The sequence below is a fragment of the Xenopus laevis genome, chromosome 1L (assembly GCF_017654675.1).
Source record: "Xenopus laevis strain J_2021 chromosome 1L, Xenopus_laevis_v10.1, whole genome shotgun sequence".
In the NCBI taxonomy this organism is placed as follows: domain Eukaryota; kingdom Metazoa; phylum Chordata; class Amphibia; order Anura; family Pipidae; genus Xenopus; species Xenopus laevis.
The window spans coordinates 187,552,172-187,573,826 of record NC_054371.1 but is presented as its reverse complement, the minus strand read 5'-3'; the positions used below and the strand labels follow the sequence as shown (position 1 = coordinate 187,573,826).

Sequence of the window (21,655 nt, the reverse complement as noted above, 5' to 3'; positions counted from 1 at the left end):
TTACCAGTCTGCCATGCACTGGCAGATACATTTAATATTGTTTAGCTTTACACAGAGGTCATGTAATATGTAATCATCTTTATAATATTTTCAATAATCACAAGATGTCACAGATGATTGTGATTTACCAGATGTTGGACTGAATTCCTAATTTTAAGGGCGAGAACCATGTAACAGCAACTAAAACTTGTCTCAAAGTAGAATAGGCAGACCCTGTGACTGACCCATGTATAGTGATATCATTGGGCACCCACCTAGTGCTATAAGTGGCACCTGTGCATATGCAGATGGTAACTATGGTGAAACAAATGTATGCAAGCATAAGGGTAAGGACACACTGGACGATTTGTCGCCAACGTTTTTAAAAAGCAAATCGCGGCGACATATTGCTTGTTTTGTCTCTGAACAAAACCAAATGAAAGACGCCAGCTCCTGTGCCCACAGCGCGTTTGTGAATCGCCTGTAGCTCCAAAACGCACTGAGACCCTTTTCCGAGCGATTTATCAGAAATAGCATGTACTTAGAAAAGCACTGAAATCTCCTAGACACGCACACACATACAGATAAGTAGCAGCAATTGTATTCAAATTACAATGCGAACGCAATGACGCAAGAACGCAAGCACGTAAAGACGCCAGGTTACAGCGGGAAGCACAAACCGTTTCCGGTTTGGGTGGAGCACGTACCGCACAGAGTTATGGGATACAAATCGCTCTGTGCCAATAGTCGCTGTGAATCGTCTGTTCAAAAAAGACGATCGTCTTGTCGCCGCGATTTACTTTTTTAAAACGTTGGCGACAAATCGTCCAGTGTGTCCCTACCCTAAAAGCATAAAAGCTAGAGGGGAACAGCAATTACAGGGCCATTTTTGGGGAAGGGCCGCTGTAAATCTGTGCACATAAATCAGATAAAAGTTAATTTTCAGGGCAGTAATTTCTTTCAAGGAATGGGATGTCTTTCAAGAATCTGTACAAATACAGAAATCGACTTTTCAATTTGGTTAACACTGCACACCTGTTCATTTGAATAGGAAAATGGGTACAGCAGCGTGTGCCAGAAAATCACAAAATATATGCTTCGTCCATACACCAAAACCTGCTTAAATTATCTTCAAGAAAAATAAAGGATCAATAATGTTTGAAAAACATACACTTAAATAAAGAAGTCTAAACTTTACTTGCCCCTTAATTGTATGATCCAAGATATATGAATATATTTATCAGATCTCTGTGCCAGAGCATCCATCCCAATAGATTAATTAAAAAAGTACAAAGGTCTGGGCAGCGCAAAATGATATTTTCTCATTATGCTGCGTCTGGGCCTTTCTCGGTCCTTTCAGAGCTCAATGTGGTTGCAAAAGGAAATTGGATACAGGATAATAGTAGAAATGTCTTATTAATATTAGTACTAGGCAGGTTTCCAAAATCAGCTGCATTGCAGCAGAATATAAATCTAAACCTCACTGGCAATGCCAAAATTGGGTCTGCACATGAGGTGCACTGTGGCACCCAATGTAATATTCATTAGCCTGGTAATTAAAAGAAACATTTGTATGATTTACACATCTATAGTGAGTTTTACTAACCATAAAATGTAACGCTCCTTGGGTTATTTCACACTAACAACAGAAGGGCACAAGAAATCATTAAACTAATTAAAGCTGTAATTTCTAGAACTTTGGTAACAAACAATAAAGAAGCAGTAAGACCAGGATCTATTTGCAAGAGGAACAGAAATGGGATATGCGAGGTAAAATGAGCAATGAATATGTGTATATGTCATAGTGTTTTTAAATTAATAATAAAGCTAATGTACATCATGTACATACAGGTATGGGATTAGTTATCGGGGAAACCCGCTATCCAGAAAGCTCCAAATTAAGGAAAGGCTGTCTCCCATAGACTCCATTTTATTCAAATAATCCAAATGTTAAAAAATTATTTCCTTTTTCTCTGTAATAATAAAACAGTAACTTGTACTTGATAAATATAATTAATCCTTATTGAAAGCAAAACCAGCCTATTTTTTACATGATTTTCTGGTCGATTTGAGGTATGAAGATCTAAATTACAGAAAGATCTGTTATCTGGAAAACCCCAGGTCTCAAGCATTCTGGATAACAGGTCCCATAGCTGAACAATAAAAGGCTGGCCAAATTGACCATATTTGAAGCATGGCATGGCCTTACTGGAAGGAATGGGCAGGCCATTTATATGACTGGTGCTTAGTGTGGAGGTGCTAGTTGGCATTAAAGGTGATGGGAAAAAAACTATATACTGTATACAAATTAGATCCAAAACTGCTGCTGTGCCATCCCCAGGACTCATTTTTTGGTTTTTAAATTTGTTCTTTTATTGGAGCTACAGCAACTTTAAATTTTTGCCAGACATATTAAAGAGCACTTTAGAAAGTTGGGCTCCTGTGTGCTATATACGAAATAACAGAAAGTGAACCGACTTCTGTATTCTAGAATGCAGTCATAAAAAACCTCCTGAAATCTGGCAATGAGCCTGCTAAGGCATATCAACAGGACAGCAAAATTTAAACGTTTTATCACAATTTAATTTAAGGAGAACAAAATCATTCCATTAAACTCCATATGTTAATACTTATCAAATGCAGAGTTGCTATACCCCCACAGCTTTTCAAGTCTCACAGTTATTAAGTGTTCAGCCTCTGATCAGTGAATTCCTATGTCAGAATACATATTGTCACACACTAATCTGCAGAACATGGGCTTGCAGGACCTCCTGTCTGTTCTTGACCAATCAAAGCCACATTCACATTACAGCACAAATATACTAACCCTAAATCTCTCCCTACAACTGCTGAGATAGGAGAGTTGAGCACAGAAGCAGGAGAGTGGGGTGCTGAGAATTGATGGAGAACTGGAGAAGTTAAATTTGACAAAGATAACACATTGAAAGTTAAAGTGGCAAAAAGTAGTGCACCCAAGTCCCCTGATCCTGAAATGTTACAAATCTTTCTTTGCTTATATTAAATTGTTAAAAAAGTATCCAAGTGTACCTGGCATATACTCTGGGCTCTCAGCCAAATAAGTAACTTTGTATCTTTTTATGGCTGTCTAGTGCAGGTGATCAAAAAGATATTAGTAACAATCCAGGACTGCAAGTTGAGCTGTCAAAATTGGGACTGTCCCGCGAAAAACAGGACAGTTAGGAGGTATGTACCTCTTTTAAGTTATGCACCTGTACACCAGAATTAGATAAGTTCATGCCTTCTCCAACCACTAATATTAATTAAATACATTTGTTAAATAACCTCTCTGTGCAGCATAAAAATCCAGGCAAAAAATAATTCAGGCAAAAGTATAGTGGTAGCTCTTGACATGGAGAAGGCTTCTGATACAGTATATTGGCCTTGTTCATGGGAGGTCATTAACTGCTATGTGTGGCCTAAATACATAGCTTTTTAGAGAGTTTGCTTTCCTCTGTCATATATTTAAAACGAGGTACTAAACAGTGTTGCCTTAGCAACCGAAATATGGGAGAGATTAAGTGACAGAGATTAAGTGAAGCCTTATCAAATGTCGAGTTTGTGACATTTTTATTCTACCTTGAATAAACTCACAACTCGAATGTTTGCTTATGTATAAGAAAATCAAATGCAAAAAACTCAAATAGATGTAATTGGGGGGGGGGGCTCGAATTAATAGAGATTTTGGTGAAAAAACTCAAATAGCTCGAGCTCGAGCTCAAATAGCTTGATTGAGTTTTCGAGCACAAACCACCGAAAAAACCCAGAAAATCATGAGGGCTAGAACTCTGCCCTTGACTTTTACATGACCTCGAAAGGTTTTAGCTGGAGTATTTTCAGATTCGAGCTTATTGTAGCTTCGGGCATAATAACACTCGAAAATTTGAGGGTTTTTTATCCCGAAAAATTTGAGTTTTTACTGAAAGTACCCTTGAAATACTCAACTCAATGGGAAAAACACAACTCGACCTTCGATAAATAACCCCTTAAATATTTACGAAACCAGATTTTATTATTATTAACATTTAATTATAACGTGCCAGCATATTTCGCAGCACTGTGATACACAAAGACCTAAAACATTATGAGCAAACAAACTTTTCACCCATCCATGTTCAATTTAACAGGTACAACTTTGTTGTCAGAATTGAATGTGTCTAAGCAAAAACTGAAAAATGAGGTGAAGTCACTAAGGGCAATGATACATGAGATTCGTCGCCTCTTTGTGAATTACCACTGGCTAAACATATGTAGCACAAAGTAATCACATCATGTATATCTTCCCATCGGTAATTCACACGGGAAACTGTTTGGAGGATATTAGTCAGGGGCAACTAATCACTTCATGTATCATTGCCCTAAAGCAGCTAGTGAGTTGCAGGGTTTGCATGTCATATATATGATTGGACCAGCGAAACGCGTCAGGCAGCGGGGACAAGACGCTGACGAGCAGGAACGCAACCACGAAGGATAGGAAAAGCCGGCTCTTTTATTCCTACCCCAGAAAGACCTGGGCAACCTGCAAAGGACAGCTGATTTTATAGAAAGGCTTGTAGAATCTGATTAAAATGTGAGTGTAAAATCTTTTTATATTTTTTTAAATATTTATTAAAACATACTACACAATATCAGTCTTTATTCCATGTTGGAGTGATTGGATGAAGTGAGAGAAGAGGAGAGGGACGTAAAGTAATATTACATGCGAGCCAAAGATTAAGGTCTTGTAAGTAGGCAATCTAGCCATTTCTTGGTGGAAGCTACACGTATATGTTCTAAAGGGAAAGGAAAACACTACTATATGCGATTGAAAAAGTAAATGTCTTGTAAGTAGGCACTTTAGCCATTTTTCTGGTGGAAGATTCACGTGCATGCTGAAAAGTGAATATAAGCACAGTCCCCGAAGTGGAGGACTAAAATAAAAGGGGAATCTGGAAAAGGGGAACTAATAAAAAATAATACAAATTCTATACATAAGCACCTGGTGTGAAATTACCATTTCAAAAATACTACACTATATGCCTATTTAATTTTTTTCCCCCCCCTTTCTTTGTTTCTGGCGAGTTTGATCCATTTTTTATCCTATATTGCCCTAAAGGGTGCCAGAGAAGAGGTACGTACAGTAAATTGGTGGCTAGACAGTTTATTGACCTGCTACAGCTCGCAAGGGTAGTTTTCTTTGTAGCCATTTAAGCCCCTTACTAGGCTTATCAGCATATTAACTATGTAAATAGCATGGCTACCGAAGAGCTACAAATTCAAGTGACACCACTCAAAAATGCAGTATTTGAATGATAAAATTTGTGAAAGACAAAATAAGCATAAACTTACACTGCAGACAGGAAAGGTTTGCAATATGCAGCCTCCTCAAAGCCCCAAAATTAATATACAGAAAGCATGAGCCCCATTAAAGGAAGCACTGGGCAATCAGCAACAAAGGAACACTGATAATATAAGAACCAAAAAGCAGGGTTTATGCCGATATGACAGAAGATTCCCCAATCAAAGTGAATTTTGAACTGCAATAAAAAGCCATCGGTGAGAAACAACAGCAGCGCTGTTCAGTCATGATAACTGAAACATAATAAAACTCTGATAAGTGAGATACAAGTCATTGTAAATATGATAACTGTAGCATAAACATGCAAAACTTACTGTGTTGGCAAGTTCTAGATAGCTTCCCCCCATGTTATTGCTGGAACTGGAAGTTTGAGAAAGAAGTCTTTGCAGTGCTGCTTGAGTTGTAGATTTGCTTCCAAATTCCATAAATTTCTGCATGATTGAATGGTTCTGTGGGTCAGGACTCTGAAGATCCCGTGCTCCAGAGTCATATTCCCAGCTCTCCCTTGCCCCAGATAAAGCCCCTGTAAAATGTTCACAACAAAATATAAAAGTGATTCAGATTACACAGCAGTAACAAGCCCATAAACATTAGTTACAACCTTATTATATGATGGCTTTGGCTGCCAGGGTTACTGACCCCATTTAAAAGATGAAAAGCGGCAGAAGAGGAAAAAACTATAAAAGGCTAATTGAACAACTGCTAAGAATACACCATCTTATAACATACTATAACTACCCCTTTAAGGAAAAAGTCAGTGGCCTTGTGTGGCACAGATACACTTTTCACAAGACAAATCTGACAAAATGTGGACATTTCTATTTGTCAGCAATTCTCATCCAGCCAGGCAAAAGGGTTGAGCAGATAAATGGGTAAAACAGATGTTACCGTGCTCTTATAGAAGAGACATGCCCTGAATGCATGCCAGAATAAAATGCAACCAGATGTGCTGAATTTCTGACATTATTTTCTTTTCTGCTTTACTTTCCAATTTCTAAAATGGGCAAGTGATGCATTTCAGTAGCTGGAAAATAAAAAACAGAGGTCCTTCTTTTTACCAACCCCTTTAAGGCATCACCCTCTTTTATCATGTTTTATCCTCTTGGGAAATATTCCTATAATTATAACAATTCAATTGAATTAATTCAATGTATGTTACAAATACATTCAAACCTGCTGCACCTCAAGTAAATGTACTATTGTGGAAACCATTCTATTTCTGGCACAGAGATCAGTCTCACCTACCACAGCTTCCTGGGTTTATTTAGTTTCCAAAGTCTAATAATGCATCTACAACTGGACACCTGCACGTCAGGGGCGTAACTACTGAGGAAGCAGACCCTGCGGGATATAGGGGGCCTTGAGGCCCTAATTAATCAGTAATTTTATGGGCAAACTCTGTATACGTTGGGGGCCCTACATTTAATTTGCAGTGGGGCCCAGTGACATCTAGTTACACCACTGCTGCATGTTATTCTCAACAGGGAAAGCTTATCATAAACACTGTGAGAAAAAGTCTAATCTGTTTTAGACTGTCAAGCAAAATCTGATTCTGACTCCTGCATGAAGAGAGAAAGATTGATAAGAGGGGGACAGTCATGAGTAACTTGTTTCAGAAACTTACCTAATTTTAATTGATTAAATATAGAAAATGTCTTATTTCCATAAAACAAGGCATATAGTAAATACTCATTTGGGAACTACTCCTGTCTTGAGCGCTGTGCATTGGTGAATGCATATCCCCAGGACCTTTGTTTTATTTGTAATTTATTCTGTGCAGATTTCAAAATTGTCATCCTTCTCACATATTATATATCAGAAACAAAATATACTTAAGACTGTAAGCTCTACAGGGCAGGGACCTCCTTCCTCTTGTATCTTTAACAATATTTAGCTCTTAGGCGGCTATGTAATAAAAGGAACTAAAGGTCAGATTCAATTCAGTGAGAAAAAGTTATCTCATGGTTTATCACGTGAAAAGTCATGGACGAGATTTAATTTGAGGAGAAAAAACTTTCTCCAAATTCAGTTCCAGTTCTATAGCGTTTTCATAAACAGTGAGATAAAGTTTTTCTGAATTGAATTGCACCACAAATTGAATCTCGTCTATGACTTTTCATGTGACCCAAAGTGGCCCAAACTTGCTATGGGTTACTGCTCCTGGGCAAACTTAGAGCCTTATATTATATATTGGGGTTAATCTTTAATGCAACTGTACTTTGTAGTTACTGTATTTGTATTTCTTAATGCAATGATCACTGTTCTACTAATTTACTATTCTTCTGTATGTGATGCATATATAAGTAGTGCTATATATATATAAAAATATACATACATACATACATATAGGTTATTAATAAAAAACAAATAAAAAACACATGACTAATTGTTAAGCCAGCTAGGCATGGGTACAATGGAAGCACCAACCTATGCTGTTTTCACTTCCAGTTGGCCATGAAGTGATCCTGCCCCGGAGTTTTTTATTTTTGCAGGAATCATCGGATAGATCCACTTCCTCCTTCTGGATTTCCCGCACGAGCTGCATGCGACAACGAATGAAATCTTGGAAAGAAATCTTCCCACTTTCATCTGCCCCAAGCTGGAGCATGATCTCAGCAACAGATCCCTCCATGTTAAGCTGGCGACACACCATCATTAAATCGTTTCTAGAAAACAGTTTACATTTGTCATTGTTATTGTTTTTGCATCAGGTATTTTTGGTGCAGGTAGATCTTGACCTGAAAATATGCATTTGAACAGTTTCAGGCCAAGAACTACCAAAAATCAAAACTCTAGGACAGAAGAGACAATGAATATCCAGTAAAACCTTTCACAAATTGCTTGAGTGCAAAAGGTACAGCAACATTTATATCATACTAAGGGAAATGTAATTAAATTCACAAAGAGCAAAACTTTGCAAATAAAAATTGCCTGTTGCAATGTAATATTCTGCGTTAGGCTTTTATTGCATTGCGAATCTTAATTGCGCATTGCAAACCATTAACACCTGCTCTGGAGTTCATTAAATAATTTTGTAGCAAAAACGGTTTGCAATTGTGACGTTTTATTAAATACACTGCAAACTTTATTTTAAACTCTAATAAATTTGAATATACTCGAAATTCAATTGCAAGGTTATTTAATACAAAATAAATGGGATATCTAAAACTCGAACGAATATTACCGACCTGATAACTCGAATCGAATTTGAATCGAATTTGACTAAACTCGAATTGAGTTTTATTAAAAGTTGTTTATTATCTAAATGGTTTCCTCAGTAAAACTGATCCTTGTGCTAGTAAAAACATACAACTAGAGGCAATTTAAGGGACAAAGCCCATAAAATGCATTCAGTTTTCTTTCAATTCTTGGATGGCAGAATGATGAAACATATAGAAGATATAATACCAAAAGAGAATATAGATTGTGATGGTATCAAATTCAACATTTCCTAAATGCTAAATTGATCACAGACACTTCAGAACCAGACAGAGGTGCCCTAGGCAAGCCGGGCAGTAGTGGCGCCTGCGCGAATCTGCGCATGCGCGAATCTATGCTCGCGATCGCATGTGCGAATCTGCGCTCGCATGCGCGAACCTGTGCTTGCGTGCGCACACGCGAAATGGAGTTTTCGCGCATGCGCAGAAGCGAAAAAGACGCGATAACAACCAGACAGTCGGGAACCGGACTTGGGGTAGGCGACAGAGGAGGTACGTGCCTGGCGCCCCCCCAGCTTTGCGCCCTAGGCACGTGCCTACTCTGCCTACACCTAGTTCCGGCCCTGCAACCAGATGACAAGTTATTGGAGCAACTTTTTATGGGATTGGATTGTCTACAAAGTAGTAATTGCTCACGCACACCTGTCTGTGTAGATAATTCCAATTTCCTTGGTGCACAGTGATAGAGGTAACCGGCAACCTCAAATCTGATACTAAGAAAAGGCACACTGGCACACAAGCTGTGAATGCAGGTGAACACCTTGCAAAGTTTTATTACCGGAAGTGCAACGTTTCGGGGCAAGCCCCTTTGTCAAGCATCCGAAACGTTGCACTTCCGGTAATAAAACTTTGCAAGGTGTTCACCTGCATTCACAGCTTGTGTGCCAGTGTGCCTTTTCTTAGTATTGGATTGTCTACCTCATAAAATCTCTGAAATCTGCAACATTTTAGTAGACTGTCCAGATATACCATTAAAGGAGAAGGAAAGGTTAAAACTAAGTAAGCCTTATCAGAAAGGTCCATCTAAATATACCAGTAATCCCCCAAAGTAATGTTGCTCTGAGTCCCCTGTCAAAAGAAACACTGCATTTCTTTCCTTCTATTGTGTACTCATGGGCTTCTGTATCAGACTTCCTGCCTTCAGCTTAAACCTCATTGCCCTGGGCAAGAGCATGCTCAGTTTGCTCCTCTCCCCCCACCCCTCCCTTCTCTACTGTAATCTGAGCCCAGAGCAGGGAGAGATTCAGGCAGGAAGTGATGTCACACCACATTAATACTGCAGCTCCTATTCTAAACAAACAGAGAGCTTCTAGAGCTTTTTACTCAGGTATGGTAAAACATTTTTCAGAATAAATATAGCATTCTAGCTTGCACTATTGCAGCTAATCTATTGGCAATAAAATGCCTCCGTAGCTTTCCTTCTCCTTTAATTCGCTTTAATGGTTGAAAAATCTTATGTTAATTTCATGCACCAGACTACCGGAAAATAACTATAGAATACTCTCAATATCGTATAGAGTGCCAATTCAAACAGTCTAAAATGTGGTGGAAAACCAGATGATGACCTCACTCATATGATGCAACAATGTCCCAATATCCAACCATACTGAAGAATTAAACAACTCTTACCTAAATTTACAGATTTGACCATAACTTTTTATTACATACAAATGATATGTTGAAAGGAAAACTAAACCCTAAAAATGAATATGCAACATTTTATATACTTAACTTATTGCACCAGCCTAAAGTTTCAGCTTGTCAATAGCAGCAATGATCCAGGACTCCCCACTTGTCACAGAGTGTCACGATCTTGGAAAGTGTCTGTGACACTCACATACTCAGTGGGCTCTGAGCAGCTGTTAAGAAGCTCTTTGGAGACACAGATCAGCTTAAACCTCATTGCCCTGGGCAAGAGCATGCTCAGTTTGCTCCTCTCCCCCCACCCCTCCCTTCTCTACTGTAATCTGAGCCCAGAGCAGGGAGAGATTCAGGCAGGAAGTGATGTCACACCACATTAATACTGCAGCTCCTATTCTAAACAAACAGAGAGCTTCTAGAGCTTTTTACTCAGGTATGGTAAAACATTTTTCAGAATAAATATAGCATTCTAGCTTGCACTATTGCAGCTAATCTATTGGCAATAAAATGCCTCCGTAGCTTTCCTTCTCCTTTAATTCGCTTTAATGGTTGAAAAATCTTATGTTAATTTCATGCACCAGACTACCGGAAAATAACTATAGAATACTCTCAATATCGTATAGAGTGCCAATTCAAACAGTCTAAAATGTGGTGGAAAACCAGATGATGACCTCACTCATATGATGCAACAATGTCCCAATATCCAACCATACTGAAGAATTAAACAACTCTTACCTAAATTTACAGATTTGACCATAACTTTTTATTACATACAAATGATATGTTGAAAGGAAAACTAAACCCTAAAAATGAATATGCAACATTTTATATACTTAACTTATTGCACCAGCCTAAAGTTTCAGCTTGTCAATAGCAGCAATGATCCAGGACTCCCCACTTTTCACAGAGTGTCACGATCTTGGAAAGTGTCTGTGACACTCACATACTCAGTGGGCTCTGAGCAGCTGTTAAGAAGCTCTTTGGAGACACAGATCTGTACTGTTAAATGGCTGTGGCTTCCTTGGGTTGGTACAGAAACCCAAAACATAATGTACAACATTTCTAGCCTACTTCTTTAGTTAAACTTTAGTTTTCTTATAAGACAATATATAAAATCAGTGATATCAATATAACGGTGGCCAAGGCATCAGTACCGCTTTTCTAACATTATCCCTGCAGTTAAATACTGGGCATTTAAGGTGCATGAGATACAGTATAGCAGTTCAAACAATATAAAATAAACCTAAGCAAACCAAAGCAACAGGAGAAATTTTCACAGAAAAGGGTTTATTGGCTTCAATTTGAAGAATCCCCAGAAAATTCTGTTTTTACAGCATAAATAGTCCTGTTTGAAAGTCATAAGCTTACTATATGCTCTTACTTACCATGACCCTTGACATGATCTGTAGCCAATTTCATTTAATATAACAGCTATCGGATACCGCTCACCTTACTGCTGGTTAATGATTTTACCATTGTTTACTGCCCACCAGTGTATTACCATTTTACTGAACTGCTACTTAGTTATCTTTTCATGCTACTTATTATGTTATATTTACATTATCTGTTTTATAATTCACATGCTTACAAATATAAGTATATCTCATAGTACCAAACCAAAGCAACAGGAGAAATTTTCCCAGAAATTGTTACATTGGCTTCAGTATGAAGAATCCCTAAAGAAGAATATTCTGTTCTTTCAGAATAAATAGTCCTGTTTGAAAGTCATATGCTTACTATATTCTCTTACCAAGACCCTTGACATGACCTGTAGCCAATTTAATTTAATATAACAGCTATCGGATACCCCTTACCTTACTGCAGGTTAATGCCTTTTTACCATTGTTGTCTGCCCACCATTGTATTACCATTTTGCTTACTTGTTATCTTTTCATGCCACTTATTATGTTATATTTACATAAATGTATTATTTTATAATTCACGTGCTTACAAATAATGCTCTTTGAAAGCATATCTCAAGTAAGGCATAGTACTATGTTTTATGGCTGTTTCTGACTAATTGATTTATACTGGCGGCGTTATACAAAATAAAGAATTAAAAAAAAAAAATGCAAAGCCTCTAAGCAACCTTACGCATGTTTTTCCCTCACCCTAAGACTACTGAGCAGCTTATTATGATAAGGTAAACTGGCAGTCCCACCATGTTCCATGACTTCTGTGCTAGGCAAGAAGCAACATTTTTCAGGGCAATATGTTCTGCTTGAGACTTTTTTTTGAACAATAAGGACTTCCAAAAACTTCATAAGCTTTTACCTGTGAGATTTATATAGTATTTTGCATTATTTTTAGGTCTGCCACATTGCTAATAATGACACATACTTGTCCTAGGTGATATTACCTATTACAGCTCATCTAATTTACCTTGCCAGCTCTGGATTTAAAAGGCACTTAACAAAAGGGTCACTGGCTAGGTGTGATTTACTTCACAATAATGCAGGGTTGAGATTCCATTCGCTACATCTTTCATTATGAAGTTTCCAGTATTCTTACTTAATTGATCTGCTTAATGCAGAGTAACTGCACTATGATAAGGGTTAGGATGTGGTTGCAGAAGGTGGCATTATCCTACGGGTAATGAGTGAGGTATCTATAAGCTACCCAATAAAAAGTAAAAAAAGATGGTAAAAGTAGCAGACTAACATATAAAAACAGAAATAAAACATACTTAATACTATAAAAGGATCACAGGGCAACAGCAAAAACAAGGTTTATTAGTAAAAATAAAAAAGGTTTCTCATGACACTGCAACTACATGTACTCAGAATCTTAAATATCAACATAGGCACACGCTATCACATACACAACTCCCTTTCCTTTGTTTTTCACATTTGGTTGTAAACACACTGCAAATAAATTAGCATGTACTATGCGAGTAGATGAGTAGATGGTTGATTTACTCTCCCATAAGGACATTAGCTCAGAAACCTATTAAAAAAGAAGCTCTGAGGAATTATTTTAACAAGTGTGTGACGACAACAAACACACCTTTTATCTTTGCTGCAGGAACACATGTACATCTGGCAGAATAAGCACTGGGAGCATTAAATGTCTCTGCTGAACTGTAAGGCCGCATTAACACGTTAGTGATGATTAGTGCAGAAAGACTTAATGAATGTGTTCAGCATGGCTTCCCTGCTGGGAATCTCACTAGGCTGCTAAATCCTCAGGATTTAAGAGATGTAATGATGCAAACATTTATACATTCCACTATGAAACGCTAGCCACAGTCATTGCTAGCCATTCAAAGCTAGCCACTGTCATTGCTTAGTTATCTAGAACCCACATGTTATAGGTGTTTTATAATGGTTTCAGTGCAGACAACAATTCAGTTGCTTTTAGCTCACCAAACCACAACTATACTGGTTACTCTTCAACAGTCTTAACCTCAAATGGCATTTTTTTTTTTGTATTGAAGAGACTGAGACAAAGGCAAGCTGCTTGCAAGTTTACATTACTGAATAAAAAACAGACATTAAGGGGGTTTTTTAAAGACAAAATCCGAATTTTTCGAATTTTTTCTTTAAAAAAAAGTCAGACCAAACTAGAATGCAGGATTTGACCTTATTTACTTTTAAAAAAGCTTGATTTAAACAGAAAAAAACTAAATAAAAATGAGCAAAAACTAGAGACGCACCAAATCCACTATTTTAGATTCGGCTGAATCCCCAAATCCTTTGTGAAAGATTCGGCCGAATACCGAGCCAAATCCGAATTTGCATATGCAAATTAGAGGTGTGAAGGGAAAAACATTTTTACAAAAAGTCATGAGACATTGTGACAAAAAGTCATGAGATTCCCCTCCCAACCCAAATTTGCATATGCAAATTAGGATTCGGATTCGGTTCGGCCGGGCAGAAGGATTCGGCCGAATCCGAATCCTGCTGAAAAAGGCCGAATCCTGAACGGAATCCTGGATTCGGTGCATCCCTAGCAAAAACCCAAATCAAACGATTTTTTCAGAGGTTTTTCCCAAAAAGCCCGAATATTTTGGATTTTTGACCTAAAAGCCCGAAATAGATGGATTTCAAGCTAATTCCAGTGCAGACCAAAGAAACTTCCAAATAGGATAGGGACCTCTTCCATTTACAACCTCAGCAGGTCTAAGATGGCAGATTTTTGGATTCTGACTTATTGAAGTATCGGGCTTTAATAAATCCTGAAAAATTAGAGTTTCAAATGCTGGATTGAACCCCAGAGTTTTGCCTCAAAAAGCCCAAGAGTTTAGTAAATAACCCCCTTACTGTACTGCAAGACTATGCAAGGAAAAGGGATGAAAGGGGAAACAGTAAGACAACTACCAAATGCAACAAGCTAATGCATCAATCATGTTGATCATTTCACCATTTCCCAATCCAGTGTGTAGTATAAGTCTCGTGGGTCTTAAATATTGATATCCCAGTTCATTTATATGCAAAATACTGTTGGTCACAGTTCATGTTTCTTGGTGGCCTTTCCCATAGCAAGAGAGATTGTATTATCCCTCACTCCAGACAGAACAGTAACACTTACTGGAGATCCACCTTCACTGCAATACTACAACCCACACTTTTTCTTCAATTCAGTTGGTTTCAGATAGTACATCAGAAATAAAGACTTTTTACAGTTTCTTTCTATGTATGACTGTTTCTCTGATATTGAAGTGTGAGGTATAATTTTCCACCTTATAAAGCAGCTCTGGGAAGGGGGGGTTGCCAACCCTGTAAACTGAAGAAGAATCATTGAGTTTCATTACAGGCAGATGTTAGAATACAATAGTTGCTAATACTCGAGAGATGCTGCTGAGAAATGCATCAACTAAATTTTGCATAATTGGAACAGTTTAGAGCAGGGGTGTCCAAACTTTTGGCTTCCCTGGGCCACATTGTTAGAAGAAAAATGTTCAGGGCCACACACGAAATATACACAAACACTAACACTTTACTAACAATTTATTTTATTGTAAAAGTAAAAGAAAAGAGGGTATCATAAACCTAGTGGGATTTTTTACATTGTATCTGGTTGAATGGAAGCAGTTGCAATTCTCAGTGAATTCTCAAGGTACTCATCAGATAATTTGGTTCTAATTTTACTCTTAGTGTTCATTCTTGAAAAAAGTTGCTCACAAATGTAGGCGCTGCATATATCCCTAGCATAGCAGGCGATGCCACTGAAGAATGCTTACCTGCCTTTGTAAGTAACCGAACGCTCACTTGTTAACTGCTTTTCCTGCTCTAGGAAGCCACACACCACACACCCCATGTAAAATTTAAAACACACATGCACACATACGCTCTCTTTGCGTGACATTGCAACATGTTGTTTCCTGGATAGGTGGAAGTTCAAGCTGGGCCGCAGGTTGGGAACCCCTGGTTTAGAGTCTACACCTGAATTACTGAGCTGCCAGACACAAACACCAGACAGAGGGACATTCAACTTTAAACTTAGGTTTTGGAAAAACAGTAAAAATAAAAAATAGAAAGCAATTGAAGAGTCTTTATTTCCTGAGAACAAACTGAAAACAACTGAACTGAAAATGTGTTTGGAAGGTGAACAACCCCTTTAATGCATCCACACAAATAGTCCACAAGAGAAACCACAAGAGACCAACTCTCTTCTTTGACTCTGTTATATGCACAGGCATTTGATCTCCTATTCGAAAACTGAAAAAAAACTCTGAAAGTACATCTCCCATTTCATACAAATATTTTTTTTTAATGATTTGTACCAATAAAACACTACCTTGCCCTTGTACTTGATCCCAAGATGCAGCAACCCATATTAGTGGGAAAACGATCATATTGGGTTTTATTTATGTTTACATGTTTTTTAGTAGAATTATGGTATGGTTATTCAAAGAGAAAAAATCCCTTATCTGGAAAACCCCAAATCACAAACATTCCTGATAATAGATCCCATACCTTTAACTACCTGAAATGATTATGGCTTCTGTAGCAGAGTGACATGCTACTGACTGACCAGCTGGGTCTGATTAGCTTCAGGTGGATAATCAACACTCCTTAAAAGCCAGGCTAGTGAGTTTCTCAAGATCTCTAGCTGGGAGAGACAGGAAAAAGTGTGCCTAGGATCATGACACAAAGGATACTATGTGCCTGTGCACACACATGGAAGTTCTGTAATTACACTGCCTATTTGTTGTTTTGAACTAATGCTGCTGCCAAAAGCTATTTTTTGTTGGTTGGAAAGAAAACTGGCTTTATTTTTATACCTGTTGCTGCTGGCTGAATTTTCCTATAAGAAACCTTTAAGGTAACTTTTAGTATTTTATAGAATGGCCAATTCTAAGCAACTTTTCAATTGTTTTTTTTTATTATTTTTTTTTTATAGTTTTATAGTTATTTGCCTTTTTCTTTTGACTCTTTGTAGCTTTCGAATGGGCGTTGCTGACCCCTTCTAAAAAGCAAGTGCTCTGTAAGGCTACAAATGTATTGTTATTGCTACTTTTTATTAATCGTCTTTCTATTCAGGCCCACTCGTATTCATATTCCAGTCTCTTTTTCAAATAGATGCATGGTTGCTAGGGTAATTTGGAACCGACGAGCTGCTGAATAAAAGCTAAATAACTTAAAAACCATACATTAGCAAATTAGCTAAGAATATCACGATCTACATCATATGGATTACTGAGCCTCCAGACTGAAACACCACAGACAAGAACATTAAACTTCAATTCTGGGGAAAACATAAAAAATATAAAATGGAGAGCAATCAAAAAAAGTCTTTAATTTAGCCTTTAGTATGTTACAGAATGGCCAATTCTACAGAAGTTTCAATATGTCTTCATTAGTTTTTATTAGTTTTTGAATTATTTGCCTTCTTCTTCTGATTCTTTTCCGCTTTCAAATAGGTTACTGACCCCATGTAAAACAAATGCTCTGTAAAGTTACAAATTTATTTTTATTGCTACTTTTTACTCATCATTTTTCTATCCAAGTCCTCTCCTATTCATATTCCAGTCTCTTATTTAAATCAATATATAATTGCTAGGGTAATTTGTAAACTGGAGAGCTGCTGAATAAAAAGCTAAATAACTCAAATTCACAAATAACGAAAAATGAAAACCAAGAGCATATTGTCTCAGAATGTCACTCTCTACATCATACATCATTAACTTAAAGTTAACTCAAATGTGAGCAACTCCTTTGAATAGCATTATAGGTACGTATTGTACTATAAAAGCTTTATTATTAACAAAATTGTTGGCTCATCTCACCCCACCCAGACCAAGAATTTCTGTAAAGAAGCAACAATTATCTGTTATACCCCCTGCTTGCCGGCTGAGTCATATTAAAATAATGATGTCATACAAATAAAATCTATAGCTGTGGTTAAAACCGGAGCTGTAAAAAGCTCTGGAGGACCTCCAATTAGAAATCCCTGCTATTAAGAAGAAAAGACTCAATTACACTGTTTAAATTGAAGTAGAACATTTCTTAAAGTGGGAATATGCAACCATTTGTGTTCCAGCTGCTGTGAAACTACTCTTTGCCTATATGCATCAATCTGTAGTGCTATAGACTGTCTCATTCTTATAAAATTCAAGCTTAAAGGATTTATACTCATAAAAAGATTGTTAAAAAGAGGCAATCCCCCCCACAACCATTACTTCTCTAAATTCTAACTTCATAGATCAGCAATCTGTCTCCTACATGCATACTACTACATACTGTTGTTTTGAAAGACAGTTAGCGCATTATTTACATACATTGTCTATGCATAGGAAGCACACAACAGTACTTGTAGTGTCAAAATCTAACTCCAACTCCTGCATAAAGAGACAGTTTGTGGGGAGATTGATAGTGATTAGTAACCTGATTATTTGAGTATTTTACTCAGCGAACTGTACAAAGAGGAAGACAACCAGGCCCGGACTGGCAATCTGGCAAATGCCAGAGGGGCTGCTATAAGGTCCCATAGAAAGTCAGTATTTAGTGGGCTGGTGGGGGCTGTTTGGGCCTCTGTGTGGGCTACTTGGGCCTCTGAGTACCTGGTATGCCAGGGCCTATTTTAATTCTCAGTCCGGACCTGAAGACAACTGTATAGTTTTGACCCAATATCTTCCCACTGTATAGTATGGTAGTTCTGCTCATATATCCTCCGTTCTTATCCACCTTCTTTTTTTCACCTTCTCTTACTTTTTGCTCAAAATTTTGCTATAGGCAGGATGTAAATTTAGAGGGGGTATAATTTTCAAATACGAATCTGGTATAAAACTGTTTCATAAAAGAAAGCAGTTTTATACAGATTGACAAGTTCAGGGGGAGGGGGAAGGGATCACCCATGCACGAAGGCCACACCACAGCAGTAGGATAAAGGAACTTTTATTTCTGAATCAAACTACAATAAGCTGTATCTTCAGTAGGTAAAACAACAACTTCAACATAGTCCACAGCATAAAGTTTTCAAGGACAGTAAAACCGAAAAAGTAATTTCACATTCAGGGTTCAAGCTTCCCTAGCCTTGCAAACTGTTAGATACTGCAGGGAAGAGAGCGGTTTTCACAAACTTTTTTCACACATTTTCACTTATTTTCCGCATTGCTGTAGTAATTTGCACCTTAAAGGAATCTGAATAAAGGGGAAATTTACCTGTCGTCCAGGACCCACCCCTGGTACATACATGGTTTATGGCACTTTACTGCAATGTGAAATGTATGCTAAATCTCCATTTTCATTCTGTAAATAATCTGATAATGAAATCTAAACCTTGTATTTGTTATATTATTATATTATTTAAATAGACAATGAAAGAAAAATGTCAAAAAAAAGTTTTTCATGCATTGGGCCACCATAAGATACATCAAAAGATTATATTCTAAAGATTCAGTTTTGCCAAAATCCTAAGTACAAAAGAACAAAGTTAGGGGTGTATTTTGACCCCATAGCTGTGCCCTATAACTAGAGTTAAATTCCATTCTAAAAAAAAGATAGTGTGTGTCAGCAAGGTAAATCTAAAATAAATGGATTGTACATAGGTTCCAAGGATGATTTATCCCCTATCTTTACACATAAATTTTGTGGAATGCCCTTATTTAAGACCTCCGCATTGCCCACCAAGAAACATTGCTGAGTTGAGATATAATACATGCATCTAAAATCACAACATATGGTTTTAGAACAAATAAGGGAAAACTGTGGGTGGCTGCCTATATATGACTGGCATTCCTTTTCCAAACCCATAAAACATATTTATTTCATTTAACACAAGCTGAAAATTGGCTTAACATGTTAGCAGTGCTGAGAAAAATGGATACGTTCCAACTTGATGCTAATTTGAGTTTTCATTACTGTTGCTCTAACAAATGTATTTCATGAAGTTTATGCAGTTACTCCAAAAATAACAGTTTCAGTGCTACATTAAAACTAATACGCATCTACAGATGTAGAAAAAATTGGTTTGCTATAAGTACAATTTGAAGTATTCCAAGTTAGAATAAATAGCATGCACCAGATATCCAGTTGTAAGCTTCTAGAGGATCACCTTTAGTATGTTTTAGATGGGCCTTTTCTAAACAATTCTTCAATTTAAAAAAAAATTATGTATTACCCTGACTTATCTGCCTATTTCTAGATTGAAAAATGCTATGGGGTTGCTATGTAGTAGTCTGAAAGCTCTACCATGTAACAATACTGGGCATTTTGGTGTCCAATAACGAATGGTTCAGAATCCCCAGGCAATTAACACTATGGATTTTGACACCAGCCCACAGAGCAGAGCTACTACTTGCAAGACAAATTCTCAGTTCAAGCCTGAAAAACAAATAACATGATTTAATAAACACAGAAATTAAATATACTGTACTGTTTGTGTAATGTGTTTTGTTCATAGATGCTAATATATTGCATATGACCAAGCTTCTCTTTAGACACATGGGCTCCTATTCAAGTGTCATTAGGGCCCACATTTGCCTAGCAGATATCAGATTAGTTATGTAAAATACAGTAATTTTAGTAATTAAGTGGAGATTAACACTAGGGATGAGCAAAATGATCAAGGAGAAAATGCCCATTGACTCTAATGGATAGTAGAAAATGTCACATCGTTTTAAAATTGTTGCACGGTGTGAAAAATTGTTGTGTGCAAAAAACGCCAATTGACTTTGATGAGTTTGATGAATTTTTTGCTGTTTTAGCCTCCAATAAGCATTATTATATCTTATTTGGGGTCGAGTGCAATTTATGGTTTTATTATTACAGCAAAAAAAATCAGTTATTTGATTAAAATGGAGTCTATGGTAGATGGGCCTTTCCGTAATTCGGAGCATTATGGTAACAGGTTTCCGGATAACGGATCCCACACCGGTGTACTATTATTTCAAATAGATGCCTACACTTGCACATTCAAATGTGTTTGTGTAAGAATGTTCTTTGTTGTATGACAAAACAGACACATTAGCATTTACCTGGTCGGTGTCCATGCAAGCACCCACATTAGACTTTTTATAGCGTAAAAACAGATATGCAAGACTTCTCGATTCGAATCAAACGATTTTAAGCAATCGATCGACCGATTTTTTTATTCGACCAAAAAAAGCTTAGAAAAGTGCTGGGGAAGGTCCCCATAGGCTAACATTGCACCTCGGTAGGTTTAAAGTGGCGAAGTATGAAGTCGAAGTATTTTTTAAAAAGACAGTACTTTGATTATCAAATGGTCGAATAGTCGAACTATTTTTACTTCGAATCGTTCAAATCATTCGATTCGATCGAATTTGACCAATTCGATGGTTGAAGTACCCAAAAAAATATTTCGAAATTTGAATTTTTTTTCCATACAAATTATTCACTCTAGCTTAGTAAATCTGCCCCTAAGAGTACTGCTGTATTTGGTTATACTAGTGTTATTCCGGCAATAACATTTCAGGACAAGCTTTACTTGTAAAATACATCAGTATACAATCAGTACTTAAATTTCCAGTTTTAGTGTCTGTCCTAGGTTTTGACCCAGACACAACACACCTAGCAAAATATCTGTTTGGATATGTGAATACTGAATCAATATACGTGACTTTACTTATGACCCCAGCTATGTGGAGATGTCCTAGTACATGTGCCTTACAGACTATAAACTACCATGGATAAAAATCCATCAGGTAAAAAAAAATATTGATGTAGACAACTTTCCAGTATAGTCCTATGAATAAATGTTATTTCAGTATATTAATGGGCATACCATTTTTTAGATTATTTGCAAGATTCAGTAGTCTGACTCTTCAACAGTATAGTAGGGCAAGAAGGAAGACAGCATCATTACTAACAACCGCTTCTGAGAACTCATACTCTGCTAAAAGTATTTTTGTTGGGTAAACCTTGTGTCAGATCTCTGCAATGGGTCCACAAAAAAAGGAAGATTTTTTTTTAGAGAAGATCTGTTAGTGGTTTCCACAAAAAAAAATGCACCCTGAGTGTCTACTGGGTGACACTATTGTCTGTGGTAACGATTGTCT

At 37.2% G+C, this 21,655-nt stretch overlaps 1 protein-coding gene across 1 annotated transcript in view; it reads right to left on the bottom strand.

The window, feature by feature from the left end:
* The window catches only part of LOC108717348 (colorectal mutant cancer protein), a 210,800-nt gene that overhangs the window by 167,785 nt on the left and 21,360 nt on the right, over window positions 1–21,655 (bottom strand). The window contains exons 2-3 of the mRNA XM_018264340.2: window positions 7,763–8,001; window positions 5,650–5,858 (exon numbers count right to left, since the gene is read on the bottom strand). Coding sequence (XP_018119829.1) covers window positions 5,650–5,858; window positions 7,763–8,001 — 448 coding nt within the window. The remainder of the gene's footprint in view (window positions 1–5,649; window positions 5,859–7,762; window positions 8,002–21,655) is intronic.